General features: G+C 41.5%; 1 protein-coding gene across 1 annotated transcript; it reads left to right on the top strand.

Annotated features, from left to right (window-relative positions):
• The first annotated feature begins 1,716 nt into the window (after positions 1–1,716).
• On the top strand, positions 1,717–4,750 carry LOC129832907 (homeobox protein Hox-B2a-like). The gene is made up of 2 exons (XM_055897029.1): positions 1,717–2,544; positions 3,480–4,750. The coding sequence occupies exons 1-2, from the start codon at positions 2,124–2,126 to the stop codon at positions 4,202–4,204; spliced, it is 1,146 nt and encodes a 381-aa protein (XP_055753004.1). The 5' UTR covers positions 1,717–2,123; the 3' UTR covers positions 4,205–4,750.
• Positions 4,751–9,842: the final 5,092 nt, after the last annotated feature.

The following is a 9,842-nucleotide window of genomic DNA, read 5'->3' as shown; positions in this document are numbered from 1 at the left end:
GTAATAAAATACACTGTTTATTCTACGCTTCAAAACACATTTGGCTTGTCATAAAATGGCCAAATCAACTTACACCTAATTATAAATGTGTGAAAACACTAATCACCCACCATGAATAATAAAAAGACAACATATAGCCTAGCTAATAGTCTGTTAAACAGTAGTTAAGTCTGTTAATCGTTTTTCGAATTGTTTGCTTAGCTGTAAAAAAAGGCAGTAAAAAGAGCACACTCCCATCACACTCCAAATATGAAAGAGCACATTCCCCCAAAATAAATATATAAATAAACAAATAACGTTTCAAGTCCATGTTCTGGCAAGCGTAAAGATTTTTGTGGCACAAACAAACCACATTCAAAATTCGAAACAAATAGTCATAAAAAATGGAAATGAAATTCCTGATGGTGAGAAATACTCTTAAATTGTCCCAGTTTTTGCACAGTCAGCTCCAATATAAGCAAAGAGAGCTCGTGCTTCTGACCTCCTTTCCATATTCTACAGCCTGCATGTATGGGAGAAACGCGGCCTACTCACTGCTTTGCATTTAGCTTTAAATGGGCCAAACACCCACGCACATTTCTCCCGTCTTTGTTTTGAAAACCTAGAGTCAAGTCAAATTGAGTCGAATAGTGCACTGCAATCTTGGTCCTTTTTCTTCTTTTTTGAGATAATGCCGATGCCTATTTCAGCACCAGGGTTTTATGCGCAATGGAAAACAATTCTAAGGCCTGCGTTTGGTTTGTTAGACTACTGGCTTTTTCGTAAAAATCAGTAGGCCTAGATTCTGGGGGATAGAGAGAGCGTTTCTTTGTTGCGATCTTGAAGGAAAGAGAATAATTCTTGAGGCTGGATGCTGTCAAGCGCTTTGCCTGGGAAAAGATTGATCACCGCAGTTCTTTTTTTCACAAATTCTACGTTTCCAAAAATATCCTAGCAGCTAGGGTACTTACTATCCGTTTTAAACTTCTACAACATCCTTCAAAATCAATACATGTAACCTAGACCTATACACAATATACTATGTTATTGCTTATCAATAAACACAAATTCGTATAGGGCATTAGTGTTAACGCAGCCTAAGTGTTTAGTTTTTAAGAAGCTAGGATTCGCAGTTGTACACGCGACCTCGCTGTGAACTTTAGTCAGTCGGCTCAGTAAACAAGCCGTCCGTTTTTTACACTGTGAGAGAAAACTCCTAGCTAGCAGTCAGTGGAAGGCCTTGCTGGGCTGCATATTTTTAGGACCATTTCACACACATACACACACACACACACACGCACAATATATAATTTAGTAGCATATCTCTCCGCAAGGTGATCAAGAGCTAGGCTAGCAGTTATAGAGAGATAACATAATGTAATTATACACTTACACACACCGACCTTTCTCTTCACTCTGTAGCTTCTCTTTATGAAAACAAAAATATAACAGTCTACTATTACACCATGCAGGCTGCTAACCTGCACTATGCTAGGCTCTAGGAAACCGTTCTTCAGTATTTTGCCAAGCGAATCTCAGCCTTCTGTTGAGACATCTCCCATCTAGGTTGGGTGGAGATATATTTTACCTTAAGTCTGCTTCTCCTGTCAAACTTTTAAGATTAATGGGCCTCTTTTGTATAAACACCCCGTTTGCCATATTGTAAATGTGCTCTTAACAATAACCACGTTTTGCTGGATTACATCACCAGGGTCCAGGCAGAATATCTGCATGCAAATCTCCATTGTTTGACATGAAGGGCCTCACATAACCTCCCACTCGAAACAGCGAGGTGAGACAGTTGGCAACCGAACACTTTTTTTTCTTCGAATATAATACCCCCTGCTAACACAAACCAATATCTTATGGTATTTTTTGAGCATTTGCTGAAAATAATGCTTTCTTTAGCCACCAGGCCCCGGCTTTCCATTGGTTGAATCTGGTCATGTGACCAGGAATTGGCTGCAATTTCGCCCATAGTCTTCAGTTTAGTAGACCAAGGTCCCCATACGCTAGTAATATCACCAATATACACAATTATTAAAGCCCGCAAATACGGGACAGCGGGGAGCTAATAATCACGCGTTTTTGTTTTTATTTTGCTCGTTTTGATCTCGCCGTCCGCCTGTGGACTAAGAAAAGCTATGAATTTTGAATTTGAGAGGGAGATTGGGTTCATAAACAGCCAGCCTTCCCTTGCAGAGTGCCTGACGTCTTTTCCCGCTGTCCTGGAGTCATTTCAAACTTCATCAATCAAGGACTCGACAGTAATTCCTCCTCCTTTCGAGCACACCATCCCCAGCTTGAGTCCCTGCACAAGCAGCCAGGCGCGACCGAGGAGCCAAAAGCGAACCTCCAATGGCCTCCAGCTTCGGACGCCACAGCCGCAACAGGGCCCAGCCCCGCCGGCGAGTACGGCTGGCCCGCTGGCACACGAGTTCCCCTGGATGAAAGAGAAGAAATCCTCGAAAAAGGGACCCAAATCTGGGAATGCCACGGTAGCCTCCTCTTCCCCCTCTCCTGCATCCTCCGGGTACGCCACTGCAGGACTTGAATCACCGACAGGTCGGTACATGATGTAAAAGACAAGGCTATTCATTTGTTCTGCTGTTTCTTTTCTTTTCCATTTTCTTTATTTGCATGGTTCCATTGCATGTTGGTCTATGCTGCACCTCATAGCCACAGCTATGGAAGCCTAATCTTTCTCAATCGTTTTTGCAGGGCATTTGTCTCATGTTGATGTTAATAAAAGGACAAGAAAGCATGCGTTTATTTCTGAAATATGAGTGCCCTTCTGCTCTGTGTCGTGTGCATGGAGGAGTCACAGAGACCTGCATTATGCTGCAGTGTTGCTTTGAATTAGCTATTTCCCGTCATAATCCTTATTATTACTAATCTATTACACAATTTTCGATTGTATTTCGCTGTAACATATCCATTTCTTGCATTGCGTGATTTGATGTCAGGCATCTAAACATTGATATATAGCCTACACATAAGCGGCTATATGTTAGCTATATTGCAAAGTCTTTGTAATGCCTGTATGTGTCAGATATTCTATGCGTAATGCGGATGTGTGTGTGTGTGTGTATTCTTGCTGATAAAGTTGCCTTTCTCAAGATACAGATTGCAAATCTTGTCCTGGAATAACGATTTAATCGCAGTCAGTGTCAGTGCTGTCTTAATGATATATATTCATAACCATGTCTCCGGGTTTGGGGTAGCCATTTTGGATGTCAGTATATAATGTGGAGGCAATGGGACAAAACAAAATATGGGGTTTAGAGGAATAACGCGTGTTCTCTGCAAACCTGATAGACTGACATCAGAGAAGCACTGCAGTCATTTGAAAACAATGCACGTGGGGTAGGCCTATTGAGATTTTGATACGCCTCGTTCATTTTTATGGTTTTCAGTAGCTGCGTGCCAAATGTCTAGGCTCAACCCTATTAGCTTGCTATTTTGGACTTATTTATGTTCTATTGTCTGGGCTTTTGCAGAGGCGCAGGGTGGACTGGACAGCGGCAGCGGATCCCGGAGGCTGAGGACTGCCTACACCAACACGCAGCTCCTGGAGCTGGAGAAGGAGTTCCACTTCAACAAATATCTCTGTCGGCCCCGGCGGGTGGAAATAGCTGCCCTTCTGGATCTAACCGAGAGACAGGTCAAAGTGTGGTTCCAGAACCGGAGGATGAAGCACAAGCGGCAAACGACACACCACAGGGAAGGCCAAGAGGGCGACCCCGGCGGGTTCGAGCCCCTGGAAGGTGCCGATGCGTCCTCGCCTTACTCGAGCCAGCCACTGGAAGCCTCGGGCTCGGCTGCGTCTGAGGGGGAGACGTGTAACTCGGCAGCCTCCTACACGAACAGCAGTGACAATAACCAGCCCACGCCTGAGGAGGGCCAGCTGAGCTGCCAGGAGCCCACATCAGTCTCTGACACAACTGTGCGGTCGACCCGGTTCCCAACGCCCACTGCAGATAACCCCGCAACAATGGGCGACGGTGGCGCATCTGGCCCGGATCATTCGTTTTCAGAGCAGCAGGACGCATCCTCCCTGCCCGATTTGAATTTCTTTTCTGCTGATTCCTGCCTCCAGATTTCTGACGCTTTATCGCCCAGCTTGCAGAGCTCGCTCGACAGCCCGGTAGATTTCTCCGAGGCGGACTTTGACTTATTTACAAGCACACTTTGTACAATAGATTTACAACATTTACAGTTCTAACGACAACAAAAACAACAATACAGAACAATCGAATTAAGGAGAATGTCCCACCGTATTACAATGGTATGAATGCTTCTCGGCAACATTCCTGAAACACATTTATGAAAAAGATTCCTGGGTTTATTTTGAAGATAACATAGAGCCTGAGATAGAAAAGGAGCGATTATGTCCTTTCCTGGCATTATAATTTTGGTTTACTCCATCGAAATCACATACGGATTTCCCCTTGTTCAAATTTCAGGTATTTATTGCCTTCTTTTTTTCTGACAGTATTAATTGGCAGTTACAGTAAAATACTATACTGTCTCCTTAATGTTTCAAAACTGTTCAATGCAGCTCAATCGCTTAATTCTCAGGAAATGAAGGCCTATCAGATATATAGGCCTAAAGGATAGTTGGACTGCTTTTAGAAATTATCTCAAGACGGGCGTTGATCCTGTTGATGAGGTTTAGAACTAGTTTATTTATTGAGATTCTTTAATAGTAAATTTCAAATTATTTATTGTACATTATTTTCATAGTTGAAATAAAAACAAACTTTTATAATGTGGCCTAAGTGTTTTTGATTATGTAGTTACTAGTAAATGAAAAGTGCAATTATTTTTGATAGATGATAATTCAAACAGTGATTTCAGATAAGAAAAATACAGAAATAATGCAAATAGGGATTGTTTGAGATGTATTGGTCTACCAAATATCTGTTACTGGTCTTGGAAAATGCATCATTTGCTATTGCACAGTTTATATGTTCAAAATGCAGCGTGTTATAATAATAATAATAAGTAATATTATTATTGTCGTTAATATTGTTTCCACACAATCATGTTGTGATGGTTTCATCTATTATAGGGCAACACATGAAATCTCCAAAGTTGGTTTCAGATTTTGGGGTACTACAGATACAAAAACGAATCATTTGCGATTTTAAATTTCATTGACATGTTTTCATTATCTTCCAATAAGCTATTGCTGGGGCAAATGCATTCTTACTGTGAATTAATTCTGTGCAAAAATAAACACAACACGTCTGCTAAATGACTTAAATGTAAAATGTAAATGTATGATAAAACGTTTTGGGTGAAGACGTTTGCCAACATAAATCGTCATAATCAAGAGCTGACAAAGAACACAATGTGTTGACCAAGTTATTGTTTTTGTCTAGCCTAGCCTGGTGGGAATTTGGTGCATGGTAGGCTAGCCGACCTAGCTTAGCTTACTTTAGCTAGCATTGTAGCATGAGGGAATGACTGAGGTAACGGCGCTCATGGCTGCTGTCATGCTGATGCAAAATGGCGCTGAGAACACAATGGGCGATATGAACAATAATGCGGCAGCCATTGTCGGACATTTGGTGTATGTGGCTTCACAGCCCAGCCTCTTGCAACACGTTCAATGGTAATTGGGTAGTACACAGGCCTATAGCCAAATTGATAAAAACAAACCAGTTATGTAATTGAACCGTCCCTTATGTTAATGAGATAGGCCTGGAGTATAGGACTATTGACAATTTCTACCTTTTTTTTTTGTTGCTACTCCCTCAGTTATTAACATGGTCAGAACCAAAACAATAACGTAATAAGAAGAAGAATGATTATAATGCAAATAATTATAATAATGTTTATTATGTGCAGTGTTGCGTTGTTTTATGGTAGGCCTAATAGTCATGCATTATAGCAGGCCTAAAATTCACAATGAATAGTGTGTATTCCTAAGACATAAATGAAACTCTTCTCTAAGCTCAGCCTGTCTACTGTACCCATCTATCTGAAATGCATCTCCTGGATCGGTGTTCCAATAAGCACTATTCCTCCTTGTCACCTTTACCACTGCCTGTCTATCCGCCTCTCCATAATCACATAGTCTACACACATACATGTTATCTTATCAAGCAGTATTACTACGCCATCACTACATAACTCACTAGCTAGTCCAATATTCCCTTTTATTATTTGACTTAGAGGGAGTTATTTTATTAAAGACATTGATATTAACTTCCTATATCAAACATGAATACTATCATTATTTCATACTGCAATTACTTAGCCTACTGTGTCTCTGCCAACGTAATGGCATTTACATTATACTCCTGGTGGGGAAACCAAATGTATAGTGTGCACCAGCTAGACCCAGAATGGCTTCCTAGTGTTCATGGAATCAAGTTTAAGGAGAGGAAACTGAGAACTAGAACCGGGTCACAGACCTCTGGAGTCACCAAACTCAGGGGGCCTTGAGGGAAAAAAGTGGAGTGGGCCAGACAGGGTTCAGCCAAGATGAGTGTGTGTGGCTGTGGCAGGAATCGTCACTTGCCTATCAGCAGTCAGCCTCCACTGCACCCCCCCCCCCCCCACCCCCACCCCCCAATGAAAAACAAAGACACCTGATCGATCCCAACTTCAGAGGTCCCTATCTGCCTGGTCAATGGCGGAGCACACTCACAACCCTGGGACCCTAGCAGTGACAGGTATGAATCAATTGAACATTCAAATAACCACCGGAATGAATGGGGTCAGTTCAGTTCACTGGCGTACCTTGGTGTGTGTGCATGTGGCGGAGATAGAGGAGAGTGGGATGAGGGGTGTGGGGGTTGAGGTGGTGTGCGTTCATATTTGAAGAGGGTGAGAATCACTTCATCCCTTCTATGATATATCAGCTGATCAACATCAATTGTGAAGGCCATTGAAACACGGGTTGAGACAAAGTGAGATGTTATTAACAGAAGGAGCATTCGTAAACTTCACATTAGCATTAGTGGAAGGCGAAGAATTACGATTAATGTCAAGTTTAAGGTTGAAAAGGGCAACTGGGGTGTCTTATCGACCAAAAGAAAGACCATCTAAACTGTCCAAACTTGTATCCTCAGTGCTGCATCTCAGCAGAGAGTCGCTTCTTGGCTCAAGTTCAGCTAGCTCAAGCTAGCACTTCCCAACCTCCTGAAGTGAGTCGCTATGGGAATGGACATGTTCATTCAGCTTCTCATGTGAAACATCAGTTGGTACTTCTAGTTCACTCTACCTGGGACCAGACCATAACGCAGACATAAGCACGAGGAAGACGCCAGCCATTGTTTAGACAACAGAAGTCATGCCCTGAAGCCCTTACTAGATCAGTAAACACAGGAGCAGGAAGTAATGGCCCGACTGATGTGGTTTATGTGCGTGATCATTTGAGGTGTGGCGCCTGCGTCTATGCTTGTCCATCTGTATTTGCTTTCTTTGGACTCCTGCCACTACTAAGAGAGAGAGTTTATCAGTCGGGTTCCCTCACAATCAGCGAGAATCAAGACGTTTGTTTATTTCCCTCTTAGAGAGTGGCCATTGCTGTGAAGTTTTTGCGAGGTGTTTCTCTTGGACGGTGCAGGCTAGTAAGGCGGAGCAAGGAAGATATTTATTTCATGAAGAGGAATGTCACTGCCCAAGATTTTCCAGTATGATATTAACATAGTTATGTTTACACCTAAAAGTGGGATGTGTAAGTGTTCGCTATAGCCAATCACATTTGAATGAGCCTAATGAGTGTTGGCTATACATTGTCTGATTGGCTATGAGGCCTCACATGACTGTGTAGGAGAGGAGGTAGGCCAGGAAAAGCAGAAGCTGCATGCACAAACTGTCTTCACATTGGAAACCTGACTAGGTTGACCTGTATGTACTGTGCCTTCAGAAAGTATTCATACCCCTTGACTTATTCCACATTTTGTTGCGTTACAGCCTGAATTCAAAATTGATTAAATATATTTTCTCTCACCCATCTACACACAATACCCCATAATGACAAAGTGAAAAATGTTTTTCAAATAATTAAAAAAATATATATATATATTCCATTTATATAAGTATTCACACCTTCGAGTCAATATGTTAGAATCACTTTTGGCAGAGATTACATCTGTGAGTCTTTCTGGGTAAGTCTCTAAGAGATTTGCACACCTGGATTGTAAGATATTTTTACATTATTCTTTTTAAATTCTTCAAGCTCTGTCAAGTTGATTGTCGATCATTGCTAGACAGCTATTTTCAAGTCTTACCATAGATTTTCAAGCGGATGTAAGTCAAAACTGTAACTAGGCCACTCAGAAACATTCAGTGTCATCTTGGTAAGCAACTCCATTGGATATGTGGTCTTGTGTTTTAGTTTATTGTCCTGCTGAAAGGTGAATTTCTCTCCCAGTGTATGTTGAAATCAAACTGAACCATGTTTTGGATTTTGCCTGTGCTTAGCTCTATTCCAATTATTTTTATTCTAATAGAAACTCCCTAGTCCTTGCCAATGACAAGCATACCCATAACAGGATGCAGCCACCACCATGCTTGAAAATAGGAAGAGTGGTACTCAGTGATGTGTTTGCCCCAAACATAACACTTTGTATTCAGGACATGAAGTTCAGTTCTTTGACACATTTCTCCAGTTTTGGAATATTTTTATTCTGTACAGGCTTCCTTCTTTTCACTCTGTCATTTAGGTTAGTATTGTGGAGTAACTACGATGTTGTTCATCCACCCTCAGTTTTCTCCTATCACAGCCATTAAACTATAACTGTTTTAAAGTCACCATTGGCCTTATGGTGAAATCCCTGAGCGGTTTCCTTCCTCTCTGGCAACTGAGTGAGGAAGGATACCTTTACTTTGTAGTGACAGGGTGTATTGATTCACCATCAAAAGTGTAATTAATAACTTCACCATGCTCAAAGGGGTACTCAATGTCTGCTTTTTTATTTCTACCCATCTACCAATAGGTGCCCTTCTTATCAAGGCATTGGAAAAACCTCCCTGGTCTTTGTTTGAAATTCACTGCGCGACTGAGGGACCTTACAGATGATTGTATGTGTGGGGTATAGACATGAGGTAGTCATTCAAAAATCATGTTAAACACTATTATTGCACACAGTCCTGCAACTTATTAAGCAAATTTTAAGTACTGAACGTATTTAGGCTTGCCGTAACAAAGACTCAAGACACTTCAGCTTTTATTTGAATTCATTCGTAAAAATTCATAAAAACATAATTCCACGTTGACAGTGTGGGGTATTGTGTGTAGGCCAGCGACACAAAATCTACATTTAATCATTTTTAAATTCAGGCATTAACAACAAAATGTGGAAAAAGTCAAGGGGTGTGAATGCTTTCTGAAGGCACTGTAGCTAAAGGTAACGGTGTAAAAGGTATCGAACTCTGACCTCGTTCATCACTTTGTTCTTTGATTCGCATGGGTCATTATGACCACAACATTGTTGTTATAGTAGATATGCAGTTGAAATATCATATTAGGATCATAGCAACATACATTTCATATTTTACACTAAAGTATGATGCAGGGATTAACATAATCTCACACAAGAATGGAATAAAGAGTAACTGAAAAGTGGAGAACTCATCCCATTTCTTCTCGTTTTGCCTGAATTAAACAAAGGGATTACTGATGGGAAATGAGCGACACCAAGACTTTGGCTGGTACTTTTTACGGTTTGATCCTAGAAGCAAGCGACATCAAAGAGCTATTTCCAGTTTGGAACAAGACAGGTCCTGTGAGCTGCTCCTGACACATCAGAGAGAATGGTAGGCAAGAGCCTCAAGTGATGCCGTGGAGACACGTAATGTCATATCTGTACGGTGTACACTTTGTGGAACTACACTAGGACTCT

Source organism: Salvelinus fontinalis, chromosome 34 (genome assembly GCF_029448725.1).
Source record: "Salvelinus fontinalis isolate EN_2023a chromosome 34, ASM2944872v1, whole genome shotgun sequence".
NCBI classification, from domain to species: Eukaryota; Metazoa; Chordata; class Actinopteri; order Salmoniformes; family Salmonidae; genus Salvelinus; species Salvelinus fontinalis.
Note: the sequence above shows the minus strand (reverse complement) of the source record. Positions and strands in the feature narration are given on the sequence as shown.

Excerpts from the sequence above, each read along its gene's own strand:
- LOC129832907 (XM_055897029.1), top strand. The coding sequence starts at position 2,124 with ATGAATTTTGAATTTGAGAGGGAGATTGGGTTCATAAACAGCCAGCCT. Across the intron at positions 2,545-3,479 it reads AGGACTTGAATCACCGACAG|AGGCGCAGGGTGGACTGGAC; the intron begins GTCGGTACATGA and ends GGGCTTTTGCAG.